Raw genomic sequence first — 27,811 nt, forward strand, 5'->3', positions numbered from 1 at the left:
TTTTCCCAGTTTGTCGCAGATTTTCAACTTGTCTTCAAGGTATAAAAAAATGGAAAAACATTGGAAAAACGTATTTTTCTGAATAAAGACAAGTCCACAAGCATCCTCATCCACGTTGTTTTCACATTACGATACATGTTTACATATTTAAAGATATGGAATAATAATGAATGTAAAGACTTAAATGATATTGTTATATGTAGTAGGTCATCAATCAGTCAAAGGTCAAAATGTCAATTCAGTCTATCAAGTCGGTTGCCTGTAGGGATTTTTAATGTCCAGCAGGTGTCCGTATACAGTGACACAGTATCAACACAGTATCAGCACAGTGTGTCATTGTGTCGAAAATGCTTTATGATGCCTCATTCACCCATCACTAAGTGACTATGGCAGAAACCCAGTAAATAGTCAACCCCACTCCCACAAAAAAGAAAACGTAACACATCCAATCAAGAAGTGATAGAAAAACAGAGGGGGATGTTTTGTCATTGACTGAAGTGGTGACAGAAAAAAACTGTAGTTTTTAGTCATGAGAAGTCAATCGGTCCTCAATCCAAGACGTCCTCACGTGGTCCGTCTTTCCACATGTCCGGCCGGAATGAGCAACTTGAGTTGCATGTTTCTTTTCCCACAGATGAACTACTTTGAGGAAGCGTCTTGCCTTAAATAAACACAATATGAACATGATGGCAGGTCATGTTTTATTACTTAAGAGGCTAAGATATGATTTACACAACTAGTTCACATAAATTCAATGATGGATGGTTTCAGTCATACGCAAAAGAAACATGCATTTATTGTCAGTGCAACATTCCAATGACTCAGTTGGATTGTTAAAAACCTAAATCTTCAGTTTTGCTAAAATGCATTTGCATGACCTACAGTGAAATGTTCCTATTTTCTCCATTCATGTCATAATCTGATCTAAACAGTACTGCTCATTTGCAACCACAAAAAGCTCCTGAGTACACAACGATCAGACCAGAATACAGTCACTTGGTATCACCTTGTTCTGCCATGTGTGGATTTAATAATTCAAGCATTTGAGTGAATTAATTTGAGATATATATATATATATATATATATATATATATATATATATATATATATATATATATATATATAACTATATATATACATATATACATATATATACACATATATATATATACATATATATAGTTCAATCTGTTTGTATCCAAAACGTCCCAATAGTTTCAAGCAAAGCTGCTTGTCAGCTTTCCTCTTGGGCGGATTCCTTCAGTGGCTCCACAGAGTTGTAGTGTTCTCCGAGTCCAAAGGCATGATGCATGTAACTGGAATGACATGTCTGCTTAGTTTCAAAGAATGATTTGTGCAAAACGTGACAAAGACTTAACCATGTAATTGCTAGAACTTTCTTTTAAATATTTTACTTTTACGTGCAAGTAACATCCGACTTACGACCGGAGTCGGTTCTGGCTAACCGGTCGGAAGTTGGATTGGACATAAGTCGAATGCCATTCAAAACAGCCGATGCGAGGGTTATAGGTGCTACTGTAGTGGTAGGTAGCTGTGTGAGAGTGAGATGCTGGGATACTGTGCTGCCGTAACTGTCGTACGTGTTGCCTGGCTGCTACATGCTGCAGTGCCAGACATTGAATAAAAATAAATAAATAAATAAGCATCCGCTTGCATCTGCTGGCTGTGGTCAGAAGTACGGGTGGACATAAGTTGAGCAGATCATAAGTCGAATGCTGAGTGCAGTGCCCCGGGGTGAGGGAGTCTTTTTTTTTTCTGACAAGTCGCACTTGGTCCATGGATCGGTTGATGGAAAAAGTAGCAGCACTTAACAGCAGAATCACCGGGTTGCGAAACAGCACAGCTCTAAGTGATCGCACAAGGTCCAATGAAAACTTTGAGGTCAGCATGTAGCCGCCACCACCACGAGTTCATATAAGTTCACTGCTGTGTCTTAACTGCTGCAGACGCGACGCCATACTCCGCTGTGCAAACCAAGGGGTTTCATTTTATGCTGATGCTGGGCTTCAGCCACAATGTGAAATCTGGTCCCACAACACTTCAGAGGGACGATTGTGTCTTGATGTGTGGATGCGTAGTGCTTACTAAAGACTTGAGATACAATCACAGCATCCACTTCCTGGTAAACTCCTTAAAGAAATGAAATATTCTTACACAAGGACGACGGGTTCGTTGTCGTATTCTTCTCCTATTCTGATATTTGCAGAATCAGCCTGAATCACCTCGATCGGTGACTGAAGAACATGCGTCAAAGCCCGCAGCTGGAAAACAGAAAGAATAAAAAGGGTTTATGACAGAAGAAGGAGAGGATGACAACTTGTGAGGTTCATCATGGAAACACAGGGAGTGAGGACATGAAGAGGAGAGGTGGACCGAGGAGGATGAAGATACGGTGGAAATGCCAAAAGACAAAGAAGATAAACGCCACTGTCAAAGGAAGGAGACTCACCTCCAACTGTCCGCCCCAAGCAGCAGTAAACTCCACATCATTGCAGTATTTCTCAAATTCATCTGGTGAGGTGTAAACAAACAGAACCTTAAGTGGTAGGCAAACAGATACATGGACAATGTTCTGCGTACAGCCAGTTGTTCAAAGTATATTTTGGCACCAAAGTGATCTTGTGCTGAACAGTTACCTGTAGAGAACATGTCACCAGTGCTCGAATTGGTTAGAAATGGCAAGAAATCATCAACATGGCTCCTCATGTGTGTGGCTGTGTGACACCGCAGCTCTGCCACTCGCATGTGTGACTAAAATAATGAGGAATGCAGTTGGTTATTAAAGAAAGGAAGGAAAAAGGGTTTGATATCATTTTGAATATAAGCACTCATACACACGTGCCATTATGATTTTATAAATGCACCTGAGAGCGCTGCCCGAGCTGATCTTCAATGGCTCTGTACATACAATGGCCATCTGATGGGATTTCTTTAATCTGGAGCTGTAGTTGAGAGAGCTTTTGGGCCAACTTCAGACCTTCCTGGTGCCTCGCCCCCTGAAGGTTCTGCACCTCGGCCTCCGCTATTCTGCTTTCTCTCTCCTTCTCCTGAGCAGCCTTCTTGTCCTTTAAAAAGAAAAGTAATCAACATCGCTTTATTTTCAAATGTCATTAATGATATTGTAATTAAATGTACAAAATCCCAGGCACTCACTCTTCTCTTCTGAGCCTTGGTAACACGAGGCTGCTTCACATCCTCCGGTTCCGTGTTCTCAATATTTAGTGTTTCGACTCCATTTAGCACCTCCTACAACAAAAATAAATAAATACAAATATTTGCCGCCATGATGGATTTCGTCAAACATTTCCACAGAGGAATACGGTGGTACCTCGGTTTTCGAACGTCCCGGACTTCGAACAAATCGGAGTTTGAACAAAAGGTTCGAGATTTTTTTGGTTCGGATTTCGAACAAAAATCCAGAACTCGAACGCCCCCGAAAATAGCCGGAAAAAACATAACGCGCGTGGACCAATCAGCTGACCCACAACGCGCTCTGTTATTGTGTATAACGCAGCCTCTGTATGCAGACGTGTCCCGTTAGCTACATTTACTGACTGTTTTTTCTTCATATTGAGGTATAAGACCTTTCCTGTCTCTGCACTGGACCGTGGTAGAGTGTCACAGGGGAGGTGCTCTCCACACCTCCGAGGCTGGAGCGCACACTCCAGGGTTTGATGTCCTGTTGTGGGCTGGAGCTGGGACAGGGATGAGGCGAGTCTGGGACAGAGCGTTACTTGGTTTATGACTTTGTCACAGCCAAACTGCACAGAAGCGCACATTCAGAGCTGGACACGCACCGGGCACCTCTTCACTTCTGGAGAGACGTCACTCACTCGGCAACCCCTCCCACATGCAGCGGCCACACACATAGAGGAACAGCCACCTGCAGCAGACACTCTACATTCACTCCTACAAAAGACTATTTTAAGGCTTGGAACGCATCATTTCTTTTTCCATTAATTGTAATGGGAAAAATGTATTCTGATTTCCAACAATTCGCTGCTGGAACGGATTGTGGTCGAGAACGGAGGTACCACTGTTTGTACATTTCACAGAACTAACAATCAACATCCAAAGTGACTACTGCTGCCATCGTATGTTTTATGAATAAACAAAAGGTGCAGCAGTGTTTTACCTGTGTGTCTGTGCTCGACTGCAGCTGCTTCAGCTCCTGCTCATGTTTCTGATTCAGGTCACCCTCAAGCTTGGCAATCTCCTCTGTCAACTGCTTTCGTCTTTTCTTGTCATTCTTAGGGACAGCGTTTTTCATGCTCTGGATTCTGGCTATTGACAAAGAATTTTACATTTTAGCTTTGAACGCCTTTTCATGATGTCAACACAGAGCAGTTTCCAATACAATGGAGTTGAAGTCACGCAATTAGATTTAGCTGTGACATCTTACCTCACAACTACAAACCATAATTGCTCACGACGAGACAAGCGATTTTGTTGCAGTAACAACAGTAATGCTTTGTTAAAACCAGACATCTAATGGGTGAACATAAGACAATATCTACCTATGTCAACATATCAATATGACATACATGTGCATCCCATTGATGCGCAACAGACATTTCACACAACAATAGAAGATGTACCTTGAAGGTCCTTTTTTTCTTTACGGTGCTGCTTCAGTAAAAGCTCCTCTGGCGTCTCTCCATCCATGTTCGAGCAATGCAACCTCTCTCTCTGTCAGTTTTGGCTGAACTGCTCGGACGAATCACGACACGTTACTGATAAATACTCAGCAACTTCAACGTGCTGGTGGTAACACGGAAGTGAATGATTACTTCTTCGCGTCCGCGCATAGTCTTAGCGTCTGCCTAGCGCCATCTGTGGATTGGTTACCGTTATTACAGACAAACTGGAAATACACTACGGTACAGGTGCATATGACGTAAACAATTACATTTGGGGTCACATTTTACTCCATCACTTCAGAAAGAAACACACAACATTCTACTGGACCATGTTCTTTGGTAGATAAAATGATAATTATGCAAAGGCTTTAAAAACGGCATCATGTTGAACGTCCTGTCGGCAATTTTCCTATTTATTCATTCAGTTCAATGCACTTCCAGAGATTATATAACATGTTCTTCTTACTTTGGGAAAGAAAAATCAATAGAAATAAAATGAATCAGAATCCAAATCTCAAAAATACTGACGACACCGAGTCAGCTGATGCCGTGTGACGTGGCGTGGCCAGGAAGAGGAGATGTTTGTGTTTTGGTTCCAGGGGGGAAGTTGCGAGGAGAAAGAAAGCAGGTGACGGGACCGGACTGCAGGAATTATTGCGTTGTTTCCACGTTACTTTGATGCCTTATTGACACTCCAGCCGTGCAGTTTTAACAACGCCAGGCGCTGAGGTAATGTAGTCGATGTGAATTGTCTCGTTTCGCGTAGCTCAGCGGCTAACATTGCTAAGTATCAAGTTAGCTCTGTGGCTAACTGTCCTCCGCGAACCCTCCTGATGTTTGGTTGCAGAAAAGCTGACCGTCCTTGTTCTTTTTACTACATTACACTGGATGACAGCTGGGGTTTATCTTTGGTTTTGGATCGGCATACTTTTAACAAATGGATTGTCGACGGGATAGCTGTTGGTTCACATTAGCGTTCAGGTGAATGACTCAATGTTTTCTCATGTTTGTGCGACGTTGAGTTGGAGAGAGAGGTAGTTCATAAAACAATGACAATCCATCAAGATGGGGACTTAAAACAATGCTTTCTTGTCATATATGCCACGTGTTCGCAACTATGAAGAAGCAGGGGAAAGGTGTTGTCTAAAGGAGTATCGATGTGGTTGAATGGATTTGAAATTTGGTTTCACGTTTCACACTAAAAGCCTTAGAAAAGTCGTAGAGTCCGGCGTTTTCGCCGCCGGATAGATAATATAATTTTAAATTCTTTTTCTAGGTTGACATTGTGGCTCTGTAGTTTTCTTAGTAACAGTATTAACATGAAGTCTCCTAATGAAGACTGCATCAAGTCCATGTTTAACTCAGGTCATGGTGTCGCCTGCCATTACATTGTGTCTTCAGTAAGCGCTATAAATGCATAAAGCCCAAGACAAAACCAAATCTGCTGTCATTTTAAAACAAAAACTTGACTGACAAAAACTGTGCATTGCCATTGAAAAAAGTCATGGAAAGGGAAATGTATGTATGTTTGTGCTTCAGGGAGAAAAACCAGCGTTTCTTGTTACACAAGGCAGAGTTTGTGGTGAAGGACCATTTACGTACCGTGTGTTTGACAAATGTGCTGTAATGTTATGCTAAATTGGCCGTCAATAACTACATTATACTCTGCTTAATATACCTCGCCCTGTAATATACTGGAGTAGATATGCTATTTGTTTGCCGGGTGACTTCAATAGTGAAAAAAAGTTGCATTATTGAGCTAACCACCTGCTTTTGGGAGAGAATGTTGCACTGCCCATTGCGGTTCACGTTTCTCAGTGTGTCCATATGATGCATAACGTCACAAACAATGTGCATTCAGGTCTCATCACACCTCTGTTATACGGTACGGTACGGTGTTATACGGTAACGCAATTCACTCCGGAAGCTCTGCAAAGTATTCACAATCATGTATTCATGATTTTTGTAGCATCATATTCGTTGGTCATGACTCGCTGGATCACCCTGGTCGGAGTTTTTTTTTTGTGTGTGTGTGTGTGTGTGTGTTGTTACAGGTCTTAATTACATTTCTAATACAATGAAATCACCAGAATAGCGGCTGAAAAAGTTTTATTTTGAAAGTCATGTCACTGTACAGAGTACATCAGGAAAGTTAAATGTTAATGTTAAATTAGGTGTTCTTAGTTGTTTGTCGGACACATTAGAACGCCTTGTCGAAAACAAATGTTGGTGCCCTAGTTAATAAAATGTTATCAGGAGGTGTTACGTTTTCTATTAAGTTTGTCTTTGTGCCTAAACAAAACCAACCACTTTAATACATTCTGCAAGGTACTCCTATGATATGAACATAGAATGTCAACCCAGTAAACTAATACAAATATTTGTATCATCAGGAACTCAAAAATGCAGCAATACAGGTATGTTGTCAAAGCTGGTTTATGTAACTGTTTTTGCACTACATTTTAATAGCCATATTGGCATGGTGTTAAGAGAAGCCAAATGGAATTCATGTATAAGTTTATTGTGGAGCTGGGTCAGCTGGTTCGCACTCAGAAAGTAACTTAGTAATGCCTGCATGTTTGGTATTCATTTGTGAGAGCAGGAGGATAAAGCTGCTTGTGTCATGTTTATCTTGTAATTTGTGTTATCAAGTGTATTAGGTGTGTGTCACAGTAGATGTTCTAAATGTTAAAACGATACAATGACCCATTGCTACAGAAGTTTTTTTTTTACATTCTTGGTTCACAAGGACTCTGTATAGACATATAAATGTATTACTACCAACATGTGAGAATGGGACATCTTCAGCATTTATTATTTTCACACTGTTATTCAAAACAACGCATTGTACCATTTGAAATCATAATCAACTGCAGACAACTATTATCAACTGTTAAATAGTCAGCGACAGGTTTATTAGCAGACAGTTGTGATGTCATCCCTCTCTCCACAGTAGGCTGAGTCTACTGGACCATAGTGACGCTAGATGTCCAAAACGCTGGACCATTTCATTTAAAGAAGACACATCAAAGGGCACACATTTTATAAAATAAAGTTTCAAAACATTTTGCAACAATTCCAAAACATTTCTTGTCTGTGTATACACAACAATCAGACTTGTTCGTCACCTCATATGCTGACAAAATCGACTAATCGCTAAGGTAGTCGGCAAGTAGTCGACGATCAAAATAGTTGTTGCAGCCTCAGTAGTGTGTTCCCAGTTAAGCTCCCCCTTTTATGTGATTTGAGAATCCTCACCACCCGGAGTACGCAATCCAAGATGGCTTCCCCAAACGTAAATCAGGAAGTAGAGTTTTGTGTCAATAAAATCCGCCATAAGAAACAAACACATTCCACAAATGTATTTTTCCTGTCCATCCTGTGGGTTTTCTAGTTGCAAACAGAGTGTTTATTTGTCTCTGTGTATTTATCAAGTTGCTTATATCCCAACAAGGCACGCATCACAATAGTTTCAACCAGCATCAGTCTTATTTTCCGACTTCAAAAACTGGAAGACACTGAACTCATCTGTGACTTCATTCCCAGGTCAGACATCCCACTTCTGAAGTTACTGTAACACAGCGTACATCCCCCTTGCTCCACAACTCATTATATAGGGATCTCAGGTCACAATCCACCTGATGGCTTCTTGTCTTTATTTGTTATTGTGTTTCTTGTGCCTTTATAGTCTTTGTTTATTTCATTAAACATTCAAACAAGTCATCGTGCTGCTCCTCAAACTAAAAGTATAAAATACGACCAAAGCAGCAACGTCCCAAAGGTCATGGCAAATATTTCTCAATGACGGTTTACTGTGAGTCGGATGCCTTCTCCCAACATACAGTATCTACCTAAGTTTGCAGGAGTCTATCAGTCCACAGGGTGAGGGTTGAGATAATACTTTAAGTGTGTACTTATGGACATAATTTATTTGATTAACAAAGGTGGTATTAAACTGTGTGGTTTGTGCAGTTTAAGCTCAAACAGTTCAAAGTAGGATCCTCATTGATTTAGTTCATCACATGATGACTTGGCAAGTGTCACCATCTTTTTCTTCACATATGAGCTGCTGCCACGCCTGTTCACCAGCAAACAGACAACAACATAAGTACATAAATACCATACCAAAGATAGGGTGCAATATTTACCCAATATCCTATATCAATTGTTTCCCAGTTTGGGATTAATAAAGTCCATCTATCCATCCATCTAATAAATCAGTTCAACTGTATTTTAGGGTGTTTCCTTGGTGACCGGTCACTTACTTGTGTTGTAGACATGTCAGTCCAGTTTTAATGATTCCTATCATAAATACCATTTTGGAAGTATTCTAGTGCTATGACTGACCTCCTATTGTGAGTCTTCATGTTGTGTTTTTACAATTGTCCAAAAGTGAGTTTTCCCAACTCAAACGACAAAAATTGGGATGTATCAGCTTGCAAAGAGGGTCAAGATACACATCCAGAGATGTACACACATTTTGTTTGTTTTTGTTTGCTTGACTGTTTTTTTGTTTGACAATTCGATTTATGGTTCGACCGGTTAAAATGGAAGAGAAAAGTGATCTGTGCAGGCACTTTGTGAGAGTTGTTTGACATTTCACTTTTATTGACCATATTTTACTTCTCTGTTGCAGCAAACAACCCGTTATTGAGTCCTTACATACAGGACACTGTTGGATCTGACTAGGTCATGGCCAATCGGACAGGAGCTTCTAGACCCAGTGGACCCAATGCAGGGAACAAGACCTGTCAGTTTAAGCTGGTGTTGCTGGGAGAGTCTGCTGTCGGGAAGTCCAGCTTAGTTCTTCGCTTTGTTAAGGGACAGTTTCATGAATTCCAGGAGAGCACAATCGGAGGCAAGTTCCAAATGCTGACGAATCATTCCTAAACTTCTTTAAACTTTCTTTCAGATTTTTTTTCTCCCAGTTGCCCAAGAATGTTTCACTTCCCTGCTACTAACATCCATGTTATGCAACAACATATGTCTCTCTTCATGCCGTATGAAAAGCAGTCATGTTCGTGATCACATTTTAAAAGGACTTTTACCATCCCTTCCTTAAACATACTGTATATCGCCGATGTTGAAGTCTCCCCTCCATGATGCATTAAGTGCATGTTCTTTAGTTGTGAAGTTCTCCCCCATTTGAAATCTCGGTGAACGAGAGGTTGTAAGAGTAGTGCAGCTCAGAACCTGCCCCCTTCTTCGAGCCATGTCTGCATTCCATCAGTTCAGAGATGTAATGTTGTAATGAGATGTAATGTTGTTGTGTTGTGATATTAGTGCGATATTAGTGCGGGAACAACACATAAACATGTAGGAGAAGTTATCTGATTTACTCTGGAGCAATCCGTCATTATCATCATCGAGATGAGGAAGAATGTCACCAGTGAATCAGATAAATATCTGTAAAAGTTTTGTAATTGACTGTGTTCCAGCATGTGGTGACTTCATAGTATGCACACTAGATGAGTGAATTTACTCCCACCTCCAACTTTGGGTCACACTGCAGTTCTATTTCGCGGTATACCTTCATCTGAAACAGTTACTCTAGTTACAGCCTCTCAAAAAAGTAGAATATTCCTTTTCAACCCTGTGGCTCCCAAAAGGTTAACGCCCCCTTCTGTCCACCGAAGCAGGAGCTCCACAAATGTTCATATTTGATCAATAGTGCAGACAGCGCGTGGATGTGATGGTGCACCTCAGCTTGTGTGGATTGATGAGCAAGTGGGGCTTTGGTTGCAGGTGATTTTAACTTGATATATATTTGAACTGTGTTTTTAGCCGCCTTCCTCACGCAGACACTATCAGTCGATGACGCCACGGTAAAGTTTGAAATCTGGGACACCGCCGGTCAAGAACGCTACCACAGCTTGGCGCCCATGTACTACAGAGGAGCGCAAGCAGCCATCGTTGTCTACGACATCACGAACGAGGTATGTATGTGGGCCTGCAAGTGTTTGTATTTGAAGTTCAGTTTGAATTGTTCTGATTTCTCACACTATGTTCCTCAGGAGTCATTTGCACGGGCGAAGAACTGGGTGAAAGAGCTTCAAAGACAAGCAAGCCCTAATATAATCATTGCTCTATCTGGGAACAAAGCTGATCTTGCCAACAAAAGAGCTGTGGACGCACAGGTCGGGTTCCTTTTTTTGCGTCAAGTCTAATGCAGCTAGAATGGAATTTAATGGAGCTACTACTGAGGAAGAATGACACATTTTAGTTATTTACCTGGAGCCTTTTAAGTTTGATTTGGAAAATGTTGATAAGTAACCTTAATCTTAGAAACATTTATATGCAGGGAAATGCTGTTCCAATGTAGTCTTATTTGTGGGCAGCTGGAGACACAAGATTCAAGTATTTTGACATTATGTTTATTTTAAGGATGCCCAGTCTTACGCAGATGACAACAGCTTGCTGTTCATGGAAACATCAGCCAAGACATCTATGAACGTCAACGATCTCTTTATGGCAATCGGTGAGTTTCCCACTTGTTTCACCACCAACATTCCTGCATCCCCATGTGTTACAGTTACTTTCACTGTGAAACAGTAAAACCACAATGTTCTCTTGTTCATCTGATTTTTCTTTTTCCACAGCGGAGAAACTGCCCAAGAATGATCCACAATCCGGAGGAGTGAACAGTGGCAGGAACCGAGGAGTTGACTTGACAGAAGCAGCCCAGCCGGCAAAAGCCCCATGCTGTAATATCTAGCATGAAGGACAAACTGCGTGCTCCCACCTGTCGAGCAGTATCATGTGGACGTCATCCCCAATTCCACTGTGGTTATTGATATGATAGTCTGTTCAGTTTATTATCTTATCTAAAAAAACGATAAGATGGCCTTCGCTCTCCACTCTTCTACCATCATGCTGCTACTCTGTGAGGCTTCCTTATATTCATTTTACACTTATTTAAATCCAAATTGTTTCTGAGGAGGTGGGCGGTTTCCCCTTTTTTGGAGATTTGAAGACATTATTAACACAAGTTTTCTGTGTGTTTTGTTGGTAATTGTTTTCTATGATATTATTGTGGACGCACATGTGTGTAGATCCTCATTCCGGTATGTATGTGCTAGCATATGGGTGAGTTGCAATATGTTTGTTTGCTTTATTATCACTAAAATGATGACTTGGCCTAACAAGAAAGTGCTTGATTGTTTCCTGGAGCTGGTGACTCACTAGGTGATGTCCATCTACTGTTTTTTCTCTGTACATGAACTAACATGACCTCTTGCTCTTCTATGCTTATCTTGCAGGGAAATGTACACCAACCGTTGTATATCTTCATCTACATCCCTGGTAATTCTGGTGAAGAAGTGAAAGCAATGACAAATATAATCATGAAATCTGACTTGACTCTCAACACTTATCTTTAACTCCTACTACACACTCACCGTAAATATTTCCCAGTGGTATTGGTGTACTTTTTGAAAAACAGCTTGTGGCTTTCCGCACTTTTTGTCATGTAATGTAAAGCCTTGAGGGTGGATTACCATAGTATGGGCTCCCATAGATTGAACTACCCAACTTCTTATTTGGTTGGTATATATATATATATATATATATATGGTCTGGTTTCAAGCTTCAAAAACATGAACAGCATTGTACTCAAGGAACCTGAGACCAAAAGTGTCCTTCTTTGGGGTTACATAACGAATATGTAATTATTGTTCTCTTCAGATTTGTAACACAATCTTTTCACCCCTGGGAACATTGATGTCCAATGTATACAAAAATACTTTCTCAGCTTTGTTTCCTCTGTCTGCTAGAGAGGCCTCTATGCTTATTATTGCATCAGTATTGTCCTGTTCATCTTCGTAAACCTTCAAAATAAGAGTCCAACAAACCACCAACTGTCACATCATAGGGTTCATTTTATTCTACTTTAACTTATGAACACGTTTATTATTGCTCACATCCCCCACTGTGCTCATACACTGCTCTTCAGGTGAATGCTTAACTCTCTTATTCATGCCTCGCACTGATGATGCTTGTTTATATACATTTGTATAAGTGTAAATACGGTGTTGCTGTCAAATCGACTTTGTATTCAACAGCCTGGTTCTTGTCTTAGATAATCATGTAGAAATGTGAGCGGCATTAAAAAAAGGCTCTCATCTGAAGCATTTTCTTTTCCTACTTGTGATACAACTATCACCATTAGATGTGTTTGTTAACCTGAAAAGTGTTGTGACGACAATGTGCATATACTGGGTTGGTTGTGTTCCAAAAGAATAACAAATCATGATACTTTGCTTTACTTAAGTGATGATCTAACTGTGGCATCCTGGAGTGATGCGCCGCCTTGTAAGTAAAGTTTCAGTAAAATGACATGTTAAAATACAAACTAGTTCAAGTTCCATTATTTGCACTCTTAAAGATGGTTAGTGAGTTGTCACTGGTGTTGAAAGTGTAATTGTGTTAAACATATTTGGAGATCCTGAGGGAATTGTTACGTTTTGATGATTCAGGCAAAAGATGTTCTAGGTGACCACTGCTCATGTTCTGAATCACAGGGGCAGCAGACAAGTTAGGCAGGTCAGACTTTGGCTTTTGGAGGATGCTAAAGATAGTGTTGTCAAAAATTCCTGGGAAGATCATATGTGTGGCTGGAGGGAATGGTCAAAGTTAAGGCAAATCTTGTTGGAAAACATCAAGAGAAGTACGGCACAATAGCCCTGTTGTAAAAGCACATCTGTATATATGCAAGTCCAAAAAAAAAAAATGGGTTTGCCGTTTGTTTTCTGGTTTATCAAACATACATGCTGAGATGGAAGATTAATGATGGTTTATGGTATTCAGAATCAGAAAAAAATGTATTATTCCCAGTTTTGTTTGTACCTTAACATGATCTGTAAACAACAAAAATATAAATATAAAATATAAAAGACTCTTTTGCAAATACTTTTCAATACTTATTGCCCGTGAATCATGATCATTTTGAGAACACCCACTGACTGTTGTAAATGGTTTTGCTTCAATAAACAATCCATGCATATTTTTGTACGTTGACCTTGAAATTTAGCAGGAATCGGTTCTTTTTGTGACCTCTGGATTATCGAGGCTTCTCCGGCTGCGTCCCCTAGTGGAGGAAAATGGAGCTACAGTGAGAAATAGAAAATAATTATGAGCGCCATGTCTGCTCCTGCGCTTGTGGAATAGAGCGGGGCACAAACGCGGATATTTCCCGGGCGGGAGTTCCCGTCGGGGTTCGTTATTGAATCATGGCCGACAGCGCGGGGATTCAACAAGGTTCCCCGGCTATCGGCGCCGCGGGCCTCGTCCCGGCCGCTCCCGGAGCAGCGGGGACGGAAGGCTCCGGCGCTGCTGGAGGATCCGCGAGAATCGCTGTGAAGAAGGCACAACTCCGGTCCTCACCTCGGCCCAAGAAGCTGGAAAAGCTCGGAGTGTACTCATCCTGCAAAGTATGCCATGTCTCTTATCTATCTAAGTCCTCGGTGAAAAGCGTTTTCGGAGGTATTTTCGATCGCTCGGATGCAATAGTTTGTAAAATGCAAGCGCAGCAGGGGAAGCCATTGCAGCACTTGATGTTTTATTTTGCATCAACAAAAAAGCGAATCGTAGCCAAGAGATACGAAATGCATCATGTGGAGACGAGCAGTGAGAGATATTTTACAGCAGAGGCAGTTTCGATGCCCGGAGCTTCTGGACTGTTTATCGTGACAGTGTCTGCCTGGTGGGGGGTTGGTTGAACGTAAACATTGGCTACGCGCCGCCGCCGCCGCCGCTGTTGCTGGAGAGCAACGAGCGTTCAGAGCCGATGCTGCCGATGTTCGGCCGGCTGGACTTCAGCACAAACCCCGATATCCACATCTTATTTGGAGTGGTTTTGTGCAGTGTACCATCCGCAGAGAGGGACGGGGTCTTTGTTTTGACAGGGTGACAGCTGCTGGAGGGGCGGAGTTTGTTGTTGTCCTACTGCGCATGCTCACAGGAGCAGCTGACAGTGACAGGCCGCAGCCTCTGAACTGATCAGGTCAAGTTGATGCGGCCTTGAATGGAAGCTGTAAATGTGATCGTTTGGATTGGGATAGATCAAACACGTCACCACTTTAACACGTGGTCAGTTTGACTTTGAGAACTATGGAAGTAGAAAACAATGACGACTGTTTCAAGTTGGGTTGTTGGATTTTTATTAGATAGTAATTCATCATTTATGGCAAAAGCAGAAAGTCAAACTCAGAACAGCAAACAGGAAAATAAAATCGTCTTCGACAAAGATGAAGGCATCAACAGAGTTTAAAACAGATTAATTGAATATATAGAATGCTATAACAATATCATTATTACTTCATATTCCACACACAGATGCATCCACTGTTCACTGGAAGGATAGTTTTTTATGTTTTCATCCTCTCACTGTGGCAAAGTTGAAGTTCAGATAAATGTTTTGCGCATGCAGGCAGAAGGAGCCTGCAAGTGTAACGGCTGGAAGAGTCAGAACCCCCCGCCAACGCCCCCAAGAACGGACCAGCAGTCTAACGCGGTTAACCTGCAAGAGCCCTGTCGGAGCTGCTCTCACACTTTAGGTATGCGCACTTTAGGCATAATGCATTTGAATGTTCTGCTGTACTGTCCAGCATGAGCCGCAAATGTCTGTCTCTCAGGTGATCATGTGACCCACCTGGAAAACGTCTCCGAGGACGAAATGAACAGACTTCTGGGCATCGTGCTGGACGTGGAGTATCTCTACACCTGTGTGCATAAAGAGGAGGATGCTGACACTAAACAGGTCTACTTTTCCCTCTTCAAAGTAAGTGTCTGCTCAAATTGAAATATATGTACAGTCTGGTGTGTGCTATTGTATGGTTTTAAATATTCCGGTTTTTAAAATGAAATGTATTTGATCATAAAGCTCTATGCGTATATTTTGGTATTATTATAAGCCAAAAATAAAAAGTAAGAATCTACTAACATTATTTTTTTCCAGTCCAGAAATCCTTATTTGCAAGGACAGTTTTCATTAAAAGAAGATAACATTCACATGAATTGCATAATATAAAACGCAAAAATAAAGACAGAAAAATGGCAGCAGCCTAAAATGTCAACTGTTGATACTGAAATGAATGGCCATTGGTGTACCAACATAATGGTCCCCTTCTAATATCAAATCAGGCTTAGACAAAATAATAAGGCAATTCATGCATAGACAAAGATATTTTTTTCCTAATTGAAGGCATTTTTCATTCTTTTAAATAGTGTTCAAAAATAAAAGAATGATGAACTTGCTTTAAGGCACAGTGTTTTTTTGGCTTTAAATAAACTAAGATGTGCAGCTTATTTCATTGCTATCCCAAATGTATACACACTCACATGTCAATGTTTTTATTGTTGCAGTTTAACAACTTAGTTGTAATGTCATTGTTGTGCTACATTCTAAATTTTCATTTGCTTTTGCTTGTCATCCAGCTGCTACGGAAATCTATTTTACAAATGGGTAAGCCGACGTTAGAAGCACAGGAGAGTCCTCCTTTTGAAAAGCCCAGCATTGAACAGGTGACCACATGTCAACAAGCGCCCTTCTCAAGATGCCAACCAGCAGGACTGATTTGTTTACCCGTGTTATTTTGCTCAGGGAGTTAACAACTTCGTCCAGTACAAGTTCAGCCACCTTCCATGCAAAGAGCGTCAAACCATAATGGAACTGGCCAAAATGTTTCTCAATCAAATAAACTACTGGCAGCTGGAGACGCCGTCACAGAGACGCCAACGGGTGACCAACGATGATGCTGCGGGATACAAAGCCAATTACACACGGTACATCCACTCCCTTAGTAATTGTGATTGAATATTCCACACAAATCATCACTGCTTTTTGACAACGTGCTCTGTTATGGTCGATCGACAGATGGCTGTGCTACTGCAACGTCCCTCAGTTCTGTGACAGTCTTCCCCGGTACGAAACGGCACAGATCTTCGGCCGAACACTGTTGCGATCCGTGTTCACTGTGATGAGGAAGCAGCTGTTGGAGCAGGCCAGACAAGAGAAGGACAAACTCCCCCCAGAGAAACGTACACTCATTCTCACACACTTCCCCAAGTAAGCTAAACAATTCCACCAAAACTTCGCTCTCACTAAAACTCTCACATGCAAGAAAGTGTGGCTTCAAAATGTTGGTGCCTTTTCGCTCAGGTTCCTGTCCATGTTGGAGGAGGAAGTGTACAGCCACAATTCACCAATCTGGAGTCATGAATTTTTGGTAGCAGCTTCAGGGGGCCAGATTCCGATCCACACAGGTTGGTAGCTCTTCTAAAATCATCCAGACGTGATTCAGTCTTACACCAAGTGACATGAAAACTGCCTCTGAAGTGGTCCCAGGACTCCCCGTGACCAGACCTTTGCACTACAGCACCAGCCCTGCATCAATGGAACCAGCCAGCTGTGGCAGTGTCAGCCCTGCCAGGAAAGCAGCACCTGTACTTGAAACCAATCCAGGTAGGTTTGTCAATATAGCTTGTATCAACTATCACGTCAACGCCACAAAGGGGCTTAAATGTGGTAACCATCACAACAATTTTTCAGTCGCTTAAATGTGTTGCTGCTCTGTTCTGTTTGTTTTTTAAGTGGGAGAGAAGCGTAAGCTATCAGAACCTCTTTACCACGAAGAAAACAAGCGACCAAGAGTAGTTGGTGACATCCCCATGGAGCTTATCACTGAAGTCATGGCAACCATCACTGACCCAGCTGCCATTCCAGAGGTAACCTGACTCAGACACACTAGTTTCTAACTCTCTCAAATCGGGTATGTGTACCTCTAAGGGTACTTGAAGGCACTACAGAGGGGGTGGGAGATTTTTTTAAAAGTACAGAAAATATACTTTAAAATGTTGTCAATTCAAAAGGTCAATAAGTAATTTTCTATAATTTCTATTAAAGATATGCAAAAGGATTTTCATTTTTATCATATTCACTCTCCCCATATTAGGATGGTTGGATCCAACCTGACACCTGCCAGATCACCCGTCATTCGCCACTGCAATAAGCTACAACAGTGGTTGAAGTATATAATATTTTGCTTTCACTAAGTTTGATGAATCACACATTGCAGAAAAAAGGTTGAGAACTGAGTTTTAATCGCATGGCCCATTTAAAAGAGAGCCAACACATCTGGGCTCCAGAGTGCGACTGAGATTTTTCTCCTAGAAGACACAGACTTCTGCCATCCGCAGACGCAGCATGTCCGTATTCGACAGACATCCACCCTGGTATTGGCAGTGTTGTCCTTGGTTTGCTGGTCATGGACAAACTCTCACCGGCATCAGTTAGGGACCATCAACAAATTCTGATTCAGTCAAAGTACTAGTGAAGTCTCCAACCATGCAAAAAGGATCATTTTAGGAGAGAGAAAATATTTATATTTTCACTATTCTACTAAATACTAGACATTTTGATGAAAATAATATGACTACCTGATAATTTATTATTTATTATTTCTAATATTTCTTCAACGGCGTCCAGGAAATCCAGATCGGTCCATAGTAAAACTTTTGACAGACAGATACATTGGGTACAAAATTTAACCCCTAAATGAAACTGTCTGTTTGGTCACAAACACAACCGGGCTCTACGAGAGACGTGAAATACTGAACTTCTCAATAGTAAGCTATTATATTCAAACATACATGAATGATGATGTGCTAGACCGGTGCTTCTCAATTATTTTCAGTTGCACCACCCCCCCCAGGAAATAAAAAAGTGTGGATGCGCAATTACACACTGAGCCAGACAAATGAATAAGCTCCATCATGAAACACTTGGGCTTTCAAGAGAGTCTGTAGTTTGCCAGAGTATGTGTTACCATCTGTCGTGACTGGCGCAACAACCTTCCAAATCGAGAAGTTGCAGTTGCCATGAAGAGAAACGTTTCTTTACATTGCGTTCTTGTTTAATAATCATATAAGGTAATTCGACATTGACTTAGTTAAATTTGGTTGCACCCTGAAGAAAAAAATATTGGGCGCACCGGAAGTGCGCCACACTAAAAGTGTGTGTCTCCTATGTTTCTCCTCAGAAGCATCATGTCATGAACTCACTTGTGTCGACTTGTTTTCTTCCTCCTCTGCAGACCAGTCTGCTTACAGCACATTCAGCACGCGACGAGGCAGCCAGGATTGAGGAGCGGAGAGGAGTGATTGAATTCCACGTGATCGGCAACTCTTTGAACCAGAAGCCCAACAAGAGGATCCTGATGTGGCTGGTTGGTCTCCAGAACGTCTTCTCCCATCAGCTTCCCAGAATGCCTAAGGAGTACATCACACGGCTGGTCTTTGATCCGTACGTACTCTTGTACTGATGCAGCCCAAGCTTGAGTTGGTCTCTCTTTTTTCACGTGGCCCATCATTTGGCAGGAAACATAAGACGCTGTCACTAATCAAAGATGGGCGTGTGATCGGAGGGATTTGCTTCCGGATGTTTCCGTCTCAGGGCTTCACAGAAATCGTTTTCTGTGCCGTCACCTCCAACGAACAGGTCAAGGTGAGACTGGAGTGGCTTGTTTATGTAAAACCCTGCGGACTGGACGTCACTGAGCGATCGCTCTCTTCTTGCTGTTGCTGTCGTTTAGGGATACGGGACTCATTTGATGAATCACCTGAAAGAGTATCACATTAAGCACGAAATCCTCAACTTCCTCACCTACGCTGATGAGTATGCCATTGGATACTTCAAAAAACAAGTAAACCATCTTCTGTGAGAATTCAAACGGGCTTAAACCAAGGAAAAACTGGTCACCACAAAACCTTTTTTTTCTTTCTGCCATGCAGGGCTTTTCAAAAGACATTAAAGTTCCCAAAGCCAAATATGTGGGTTACATTAAGGACTACGAAGGTGCGACACTAATGGGCTGTGAACTGAACCCCAGCATTCCCTACACTGAGTTCTCAGTCATCATCAAGAAGCAGAAGGAGGTGGGCTTTTCTTATAACGTTTACATCAACATACTGGAAAAAGTCTGCTCTTCCAAATGGCTGATGGAAATGTATTGTTTCAGGGTTCAGGGTTATATATTTATATTTGTCATACTGTAGCCAGACAAATCTGAATTATTTGAAAGCACCTAGTCCCTCCTGGACAATTGCAATTTACTTTCTTTTTTATAAGTAAAGACGTGCTAGATTTTCCACTCACTTCTTCCCAGATTATCAAAAAACTGATCGAAAGGAAGCAGGCTCAGATCAGAAAAGTCTACCCGGGGCTTTCCTGTTTTAAGGAAGGAGTGCGGCAGATTCCCATCGAGAGTATTCCCGGCATACGTAAGCAGCTTGTCATCAATAGCTTGTTCCGACGCGCTATGTTTATTTCACACGATTCTCTTTCATTTTCAGGTGAAACTGGCTGGAAGCCTCTAAGCAAGGGGTAAGTTACACGGTGAAGTAACTTGACTTCGTGAAATTACTCCTGAATTTTCTTGATATTTTTGTTGCACAAAAGCATGTATGCCAAGCAAACTCCGGGTAAAAAACAAAAACTGTAGTTCTATGTTTCCTTCCATGTCAGGAAGGAGTTAAGAGACCCAGATCAACTGTATAGTGCTTTGAAGACCATCCTTCAGCACGTCAAGGTGAGACCCTGACCATTGATCTGTTCATAAATGACCTCTCAACATGATGCTCTTTAACTTTCAGAGTCATCCGAATGCTTGGCCTTTTATGGAACCTGTAAAGAAAACAGACGCACCTGGATATTACCAAGTCATTCGCTTTCCAATGGGTATGCATGTCACCTGTGTGCGACTTCATTCTAGGCTTCATCCTGACGTGAAACCGTCTTATTCCTTGTACAGACCTCAAGACGATGAGTGAGCGTCTGAAGAGCAGGTACTACACGACGCGCAAGCTGTTCATGGCTGACATGCAGCGAATTTTCACCAACTGTCGTGAATACAATCCTCCTGAGAGTGAGTACTACAAGTGCGCCAACTTGCTGGAGAAGTTCTTCTACACAAAGATCAAAGAAGCTGGGCTGATAGAAAAGTAGCTTTCCTTAAAAAGGACTCGATGGTCAAGTATAATGCAAGTAGCGTCCACAGCAAAAAGAGAATGTGACTACTGATACTGGAGCGATGAGTTTTCAGAGAAGTCTTAATGTGATTGTTGAAGGCTGGTTTAGACTGAGGTTTAAACTCAAAAGGTAGGACACTACAAGTTTTGTCCAAAATGAAAAGTACTCTTGAATATTATGTTTGAAAAACGGATGTTCTGGTCGATGGCAACATGTCAAAGGTTAGGTTTTAAGTCCCATTTCAAGATGAGACATGTTACACATGCGTAAAAAAATAAACAGTTAGATGAATCTATCCAGAAATGTAAAGCAGCAATGCTCTAAATAACGGAACGTGATGTATTTTATTTTCTTAGGAAATTCCTGAATTCCCTTCTGCACTAAAAATTAATGTCCTCGCGGTCCTATGTGGTATACACTAACACTGTGCACCAATGTTACCCAAAGATGAGGAAATTCAGAGGTATTTTCTGCTTTAGAAGCTAGTTTATTATCACTGTTCTCGAGCTGGTGGGTCACCCAAGCTGACAGTATGGTCTGCAGGCCTTTAGTGCGAGATGCACCGGCCAGTGACTGGGATCTGTGCTCCTCCTTTCCTAGAGTTCTGAATGCGTGTGGCATCACTGCCGCATCCTCCACTGAAATAGATCTATATTATAGTCCATAAAAAAAGTATGTCCCTGTAGGGAGCGTGTAAATATGAACTTGAACATGTATACAATACAGATTTCATAACAGAAGACTAAAAACATTGGACAATGACAATGAAAGATGTTGAATGTGAAAGCTTCTTGCTGAAACAGCGAACTATACCAGATGTCGTCTCTCTCCTCTGTCACTGTAGCGGCAGCTTTGCTTTGCTTCCAGCAGCAAAATCAACTGCGTGGATGTGAACTTGCCAGGGAACCTTTGTTCAGTGTTATCTGAATTAAAAAAAAATAACATTAGATCATTTCATTGCAATTAAAACTGCTAGTTGGGCGTCTATTGGAGTAGCATCGGTAGCAAAGATAGTTATTTCTCTTACTGCAATAGCAGCGGGTTTTCTAACACTTTTACGTTTACGCAGGTTTTGAACAAATAAACCTTTAATAAGGAGAACCCTAGTTTTTTAAAAAGTTGTGCTGATGTGTTCACCCTCATGTATCTCCAAGCAAATTATTATACGTATTCATGGAGAAGAGAATCTCAGATGATTATGATACAAGATTTCTTAAGGCATAAGACACAGAAGAGGGGAAGAAGAGCACCGCGGTGCTTCTCTTCTCATCCCAGCCACACTCTCTGTCAGCTGACTCAGGTACTGATAATCATGAGCAGTCGGTGTGAAGTCATTCTCACGACAGTGTTAACGTCAAGAAGTGACAGCAAAGAATAAGTCGTCCAATCATTTCTGTGTAGGAAGGTCAAAGTTTCTTGAGTTCATCCTGCCAAAAACAAACAAAAAAGAAAAATGTACTTTAAATTTGTACAGATTTTATCTAGTTCAAAGAATTTATACCTATTATAAACTGTATTTTAAATGTGTATAAGCTGTATTTTTGTTTCAGAAATTGAAAAAAAAAATATTTTCCTTGATAAGCCACATAGGGTAGTTTTACAATGCACTTTTATTTTTAGTATTGACTACCATGAATACAAGCATTTTCTTTTCCCTAGAATTTGTTCTGGCATTGAAATGACTGCTGTTGAATGAGGACTAAATTAAGTATCTAAAGATTATTGTTATTTATGTGCTGTGAGTTACAAGAAATATGACTAAGACAATGTCTTAATTTATTCTCTTACATTTGACCTGCAGATGGAGATTGATAACTTTATACTTTGGAGATGAATTAAAAGATTGTGCAATACGAAGTAGTTTTGCCATTTTGTAAAAAGCTGTTTGTACTTTTCAAACTTTAACAAAATAAATTTTGTAAAATGCCTGGTGGTTTGTTCCTCTTCATTTCTTAGTTAATGGTTCATTGACTTACAGAGACGGCGCTCTATGAAGTGTGATGTTTTGGCACTACATCACACCAACGTGGAAATACATTGTATATTGATGTAGTAAACAAGGAGAGCACCACAAGGCAGGACAATAGCATGGGAGGCAAGGACAACAGACTGTGAGAAACAAGACAAGTGAAGTGGTGGGAAGCATTTTGTCATGCAGATGGTTGTTGAGCATAAATCCTGTTTGTATTCCTCTCCTCTCACTGGACCATAATCCATTCAAAGGACTCTTTCACATGATGATCAAAAGAAACGTGTGTCATAGCTAGGATGTCTTTTGCAGCTTTGGTCCTACATCAAAAGACTTTTTCTCCTCAAGTATTGCATTTTCAAACTTCAAAAACCCAACGAAAATAGGAATGAAATGGACTTACATAACAGACACAATATTGTTCACATGTTGTATGAACAATATTCATAGGTTCTTGTTTTTAAAGTTTGTGTCTTTAATGAACCAAAAGCATCTAGCACAAGGAGACGGTCTTTCCCTGGGAACATCTAGGCACACCACCTCTGGCTCTTTCTTCCTCACACACACACACACATACACAACTAGAGCACTGTATGTTTGGGGCTGTGGGGAGAAACCGGGGAACCTACATAAAAAGATCTGCGGCATTACAGTCACAGCATTTTTAAACTGGAACTGTTTTTTGTGTCGGGATTGAGTCACTTCAGACATGAAAAGACTTAAGATTTGAATGCACTGCTGTACATACACCGTCAAAGACTGGAAATAAAGGTCAATGGGGTCAATGCCAACCACAAACCTGTCGCACTCTTCTCCTTTAGGAAGGCTTTGATGTCCGGTGTAATCCAGGGTTTCAGAACACTACACTGTCTGTTCATATGACTTTTTTTTAACATATTAAGACAGATTCCAACCTGAATTTTTGGTAAAATTAAAAACAGATGGCCACCATCTGTGCAGCTAATGAAGGCAGGTCCTCTCATTCGATTGGGCGGAGGACCTGTCAATCACACCTGTCAAATGACAAATGGTTCTTGACAAAATTTCAGACAATCTCTGGTCACCGTTCAAAGCCTATTGAGGGAGTAAAGCAGAGCGACAAAGAGAGTTGAAAAGGAGCAATTTTAATTCAAAGACAAACAAAAAAAAACATTTACCAGAAAGATCACTTTACTCAAAAAAAAGAATGACACATTTCAATAAATGCATTATACAGCAACCATCAAATGTTTGCTCTTGGAGGAATTTAAAGAGAAAAAGTCTGATCAAAGACCCATTAAAAATGCACAATGTACACATTAAAAGCTTCAAATAATAGAACATCCGTGGACAAACGGACAAGATCAAACATTTTTATTTCATTATTGGAGCTTTGAATGACTTAAATAATAAATATATAAAATACCTATATCATACTAATGCACTTCTTCTTCGGAAAGGACAGTTGATGAACTTTTGGTCTGTGAACTTGTCTCCTTGTCTCAGTTTCCTGTAAGAATGGCAAAACAAGGAGTAAAAACAGAGCCCAGGACAAACAGAGATACATCACCGCTATCTTCGACAGTGTAAACGTAACATACAAGTATTGTAGAATAAGTTAAATATTAGGATTTTGAACATGGAACACACATTAAGAGCCAGTGCAACACCACTGTTACGACCATGTGTCAACTCACACTTTTAATGATGGTTCTGCGTAGCTCACCACATCCGTCTGGCGACGTTTTCGAAAGGTTCGATCTAAGTGGAAGAGATGATCACAAAGATGGAGGTGTACAAACTGAGAGACTGACTAAAACTGAAAGAATTTAGTGCAAAGATGTGCATACCTCTGCCATTTTTATTTTCAGATAGCGCAGACTTTCGCTTAGATAAACGGGGATCTAAAGGAAAGGCGGGGTGTTAAAACCACATTTGTACAATGCTAATAAAGAAGGTAAAATATAAAGCTCACTTGAGTTTTCCTTTTCCTCGGGTGTGCTGCTGTGTTCAACATTCTCAAATGCATCCATGTGTTCATCGTGGACTGCAGGCTGACACCTGTTGTTGGACACAAACAGGTTCAGCTTGCATGGGAACTAACCCAGCGTATGCCAAGTCTTTCTTGCTAATACTTCTATCAGTACCAGTTCAAAATCACCCCAGTCTCATCGGTTTCCTCCACCACATCAATCAACAAAGACTGTTAAAAAAGACGACATGTTAGGAGGAAAGCTTTAGACTCCAGTGTGCTGACATTGACCCACTACAAATGAGCAATTCACTCCTGAAGTAGAGAAGGTTATTAACACTTTGGACGACAAAGACGCAACATTGCAGCACTGTGGCATTTATACAATACAATTTGCAAATATGGGGCCTGATGTAGGTAATACTTTATACAAGCAGGTGGCAGACTGCATCTTTGATGTGGGCAACATGCGGGGGCAAGTTTCTAGCAAACTTTTGGAGAACGAGGAGGTTTGAAAACAGACTCTTGTCATGTAGAGAACGGAGGTTTTAGTTAGGCCTTAGGAGCAAGCGACAGCAAGAGAGCAAATGAGAAGGTATCAGATTCAGAACAGTAATATTCAGACTCTGATGGAGATAATACAGTGGGGCGGAAAGTGAGAGCAGCATTAGGCAATGCTGCTTCTGCGCAAACTGACAACATGTCAATTCATTGCGACAGCAGCACAAGAAGAACATTCTAGAGCCGATTCAGTGTCAAAACACTGTGATGGAGGTAGCGTGAATGTAAAATGAAAGCGCATGTAGCGTCACACGCAGTACAAATTCAGAGAGAAAAAACAAACCATATTTGTTGCTTGAGAGACGAAGAAGAATGTAACTCTTGATTCAGATATACATCAGTAAAAAAGTTAGGTAATTGACTACAGCCAGCGTCTGGTGATGTCGTAACATACACATTATGTGAGTGAATATTACTCCCATATCCAATTTAGGGTCATGCTGAAAATCTGTTTTAGAGAACCATCATCTCTAACGGTTTTCAAGCTGCAGCCTTTTGAAATAGTAGATATCAAGGTACAATATCTCATTGAAAAAAAAAATGGTGCCCAAAGGGTTAACTCTTAAGAGTTGCAACACTATGGTTATGTTGCCAGGATCTTCTAAAAATGTTTACAACATTTGAGAAGAAATAAGAATAAGGGAGAGAAATAAAAATACCTTGATGTTATGCCGTTTGTCTGTGACTGCACAAGGACGTCGGATGTGTTCTGAGAAAGGATACATAGAATAATCATGAAGACCAGCAAAAATACAGTGTGCAACGCGTGTGCAGGTGTGTAAACATTGACATGCAAAAACAAGACAACCATGCTAATCTTCAATCCACTGTGCAGTAGTAACAATTCAGTCAAAGTGATACCTTCTCTTGTTGACGCAGCCCTCTCTTCAGCATGGCAATGTGCCAGAACATCAGCGCATTCTCCTTCTTCAAATGATAGATGAGCTCATTCGCAGTTTTCAATTTCTCCCTCTCTGCTTGCAAAGCTGTTGCCAGGTCCTTGTTGTTCTGCTGCAGCGACTGAAGGAGAGATGCTTTGGATGGCGCCGCTGAAAGAAACGGCGACAGGACTCAAGGTTAGATGCGTGAGAAAGAACATGACTTGACTGTTATCGGACTGTACACTTCCATTCAACTGGGTCGATTCTATTGGTTAAGGATGAGGTCATGAATCCAGCTAGTGCAATGAGAACAAGTTACTCCATATGGATTGAGGCGCTCAAATACATGAAGCGATGAACCCACCTGGCTTTCCTGTCAAGCCTTTTTTTCGAGTCGTGACCTTGGACAGCCGCTGGTTGCTTTTTTCCTTGATCTGCTTTTTGATATTTTCCAGACTCGCCTTGTAGGATTTCTCCTGCACCTGTTGTCTTTCCATGGTATAAAACCTGCAGCAAGAAAAAGGCTAGTAAAACAAAACGTCCAAGTAAGGACTGACACTCTTTGGGAGAGGTCAGAAGTACTGCATATGAGTTAAGTAAAGCACAACTCAATACATTTTTAATAGAATTAAACTCCGCCTCGTTGCCCGAGTATTCAAATTAATAAAGCGTCATCAGACGAATATAACATTTTGGTGAAGAGCCCACTGTTTCTCGTTTTATGCTTGAGAGTAACTGTGTTTTAGCAGCCAACACACGTCTTGTTCCGGCTTTATTTCGGTGTTCGACGTCATCGTGTCATAGTAGCACAAGTGTATGTACTGTATGTGTGTGTACAGTTAGCGTAGTTAGCAAGGATAGCATCGGTGTAGCAGCCTCGAGACTAGTCGGCACATCAGGAGGTCGGTCACTATTTCGCTCTCTCTACGCATCAACTAGTCTTCTATACAGCAGGACCACTTACCTTGGTGAGTCGTAAGGATTAAACGATTACATGAGGTTAAACAAAACAACAATAACGCAACATGGTGGAATCGGGAGTTTGAATGTCGAGCCTCGCCTTCCAATTGGTGGGGATATTACGTCACATCCGCCTACGAACCAGTTTATAGTTTTCCGCCGTAGATGGAGTTAGACGTGTTGTTGATAACGGAGCCAGGATTTCTAGTGTATATATCCGTGTATCATACCACTCGGTTTATTTCATTCAAAATCTCAGCCACACGAAGAGCCACTTTTGGAAAATAGCCACTAGATGTCGCTAGTATGCAGGGCTCGATTGACCTAAATTAAAATCCTCCGCAAGTCACATTTACTAATAACATTTAGTAAAATGTGCGTTTCATTGAGGTTAAACGATGCTTTTTAAAAAACGTTTGTTCAATTGTAGTGATTGTGTGTGTCTCTCTAAAAAAAGAAAGAAAGAAAGAAGCTGTTTCTTGTACAATAGAAATGTATTTGACCAACCTGTTGTCATAAATAACATTTGTGTGTTGAATCGACCCGCCACGGGAATCCAGACCTTTATTTGAATAAAATGAGATATAAGTTGCAATCATGTGAACATTTGCATTTAATGTTGAGTGAATCATTTTCCTTTTTGTAGCTTGATCTCACACACTTGGCTCCATAAATACTGGAATTCCCAGAATTCCAAGTCATGATATCGTATACTTTCCCTGGTCAAAGTCAAACAGTTTAGGAGTTATTTGGCAGCGTGTGGTGAACTCTCTCTCTGAAATGTATTGCAGCTAAAACAACATG

The 27,811-nt window shown here is 41.0% G+C and overlaps 4 protein-coding genes across 6 annotated transcripts; 2 read left to right on the top strand and 2 right to left on the bottom strand.

Moving 5' to 3' along the window:
• Positions 1-694: 694 nt before the first annotated feature.
• On the bottom strand, positions 695-4,798 carry otud6b (OTU deubiquitinase 6B). Its single transcript, XM_053863207.1, has 9 exons — positions 4,620-4,798; positions 4,157-4,305; positions 3,175-3,267; positions 2,886-3,086; positions 2,658-2,772; positions 2,471-2,532; positions 2,176-2,282; positions 1,173-1,316; positions 695-1,066 (listed from the first exon to the last, which is right to left on the bottom strand). The coding sequence occupies exons 1-8, from the start codon at positions 4,684-4,686 to the stop codon at positions 1,235-1,237; spliced, it is 876 nt and encodes a 291-aa protein (XP_053719182.1). The 5' UTR covers positions 4,687-4,798; the 3' UTR covers positions 695-1,066; positions 1,173-1,234.
• A 406-nt stretch (positions 4,799-5,204) lies between these two features.
• Positions 5,205-13,644, top strand: LOC128757158 (ras-related protein Rab-5A-like). 2 transcript variants are annotated; one of them, XM_053862244.1, is made up of 6 exons: positions 5,205-5,390; positions 9,298-9,519; positions 10,446-10,597; positions 10,676-10,798; positions 11,046-11,139; positions 11,261-13,643. In XM_053862244.1, the coding sequence occupies exons 2-6, from the start codon at positions 9,354-9,356 to the stop codon at positions 11,374-11,376; spliced, it is 651 nt and encodes a 216-aa protein (XP_053718219.1). In that variant the 5' UTR covers positions 5,205-5,390; positions 9,298-9,353; the 3' UTR covers positions 11,377-13,643. The 2 variants fall into 2 exon arrangements, with proteins under 2 accessions (XP_053718219.1, XP_053718220.1); XM_053862245.1 differs by lacking the exon at positions 5,205-5,390 and adding an exon at positions 6,770-8,543 and having other exon boundaries at positions 11,261-13,644.
• A 124-nt stretch (positions 13,645-13,768) lies between these two features.
• kat2b (K(lysine) acetyltransferase 2B) lies at positions 13,769-22,598 on the top strand. 2 transcript variants are annotated; one of them, XM_053862243.1, is made up of 18 exons: positions 13,769-14,089; positions 15,088-15,214; positions 15,293-15,438; positions 16,095-16,181; positions 16,261-16,442; positions 16,534-16,725; positions 16,819-16,922; positions 16,996-17,121; positions 17,251-17,384; positions 18,752-18,960; positions 19,035-19,161; positions 19,250-19,360; positions 19,449-19,592; positions 19,823-19,937; positions 20,010-20,040; positions 20,182-20,245; positions 20,310-20,394; positions 20,468-22,598. In XM_053862243.1, the coding sequence occupies exons 1-18, from the start codon at positions 13,889-13,891 to the stop codon at positions 20,659-20,661; spliced, it is 2,379 nt and encodes a 792-aa protein (XP_053718218.1). In that variant the 5' UTR covers positions 13,769-13,888; the 3' UTR covers positions 20,662-22,598. The 2 variants fall into 2 exon arrangements, with proteins under 2 accessions (XP_053718218.1, XP_053718217.1); XM_053862242.1 differs by having other exon boundaries at positions 19,823-20,040.
• Positions 22,599-23,829: 1,231 nt separating this feature from the next.
• Positions 23,830-27,130, bottom strand: sgo1 (shugoshin 1). The gene is made up of 8 exons (XM_053863660.1): positions 27,012-27,130; positions 26,412-26,554; positions 26,028-26,215; positions 25,826-25,875; positions 24,609-24,694; positions 24,484-24,537; positions 24,331-24,394; positions 23,830-24,143 (listed from the first exon to the last, which is right to left on the bottom strand). The coding sequence occupies exons 2-8, from the start codon at positions 26,542-26,544 to the stop codon at positions 24,065-24,067; spliced, it is 654 nt and encodes a 217-aa protein (XP_053719635.1). The 5' UTR covers positions 26,545-26,554; positions 27,012-27,130; the 3' UTR covers positions 23,830-24,064.
• Positions 27,131-27,811: the final 681 nt, after the last annotated feature.

Source organism: Synchiropus splendidus, chromosome 4 (assembly GCF_027744825.2).
Source record: "Synchiropus splendidus isolate RoL2022-P1 chromosome 4, RoL_Sspl_1.0, whole genome shotgun sequence".
NCBI classification, from domain to species: domain Eukaryota; kingdom Metazoa; phylum Chordata; class Actinopteri; order Syngnathiformes; family Callionymidae; genus Synchiropus; species Synchiropus splendidus.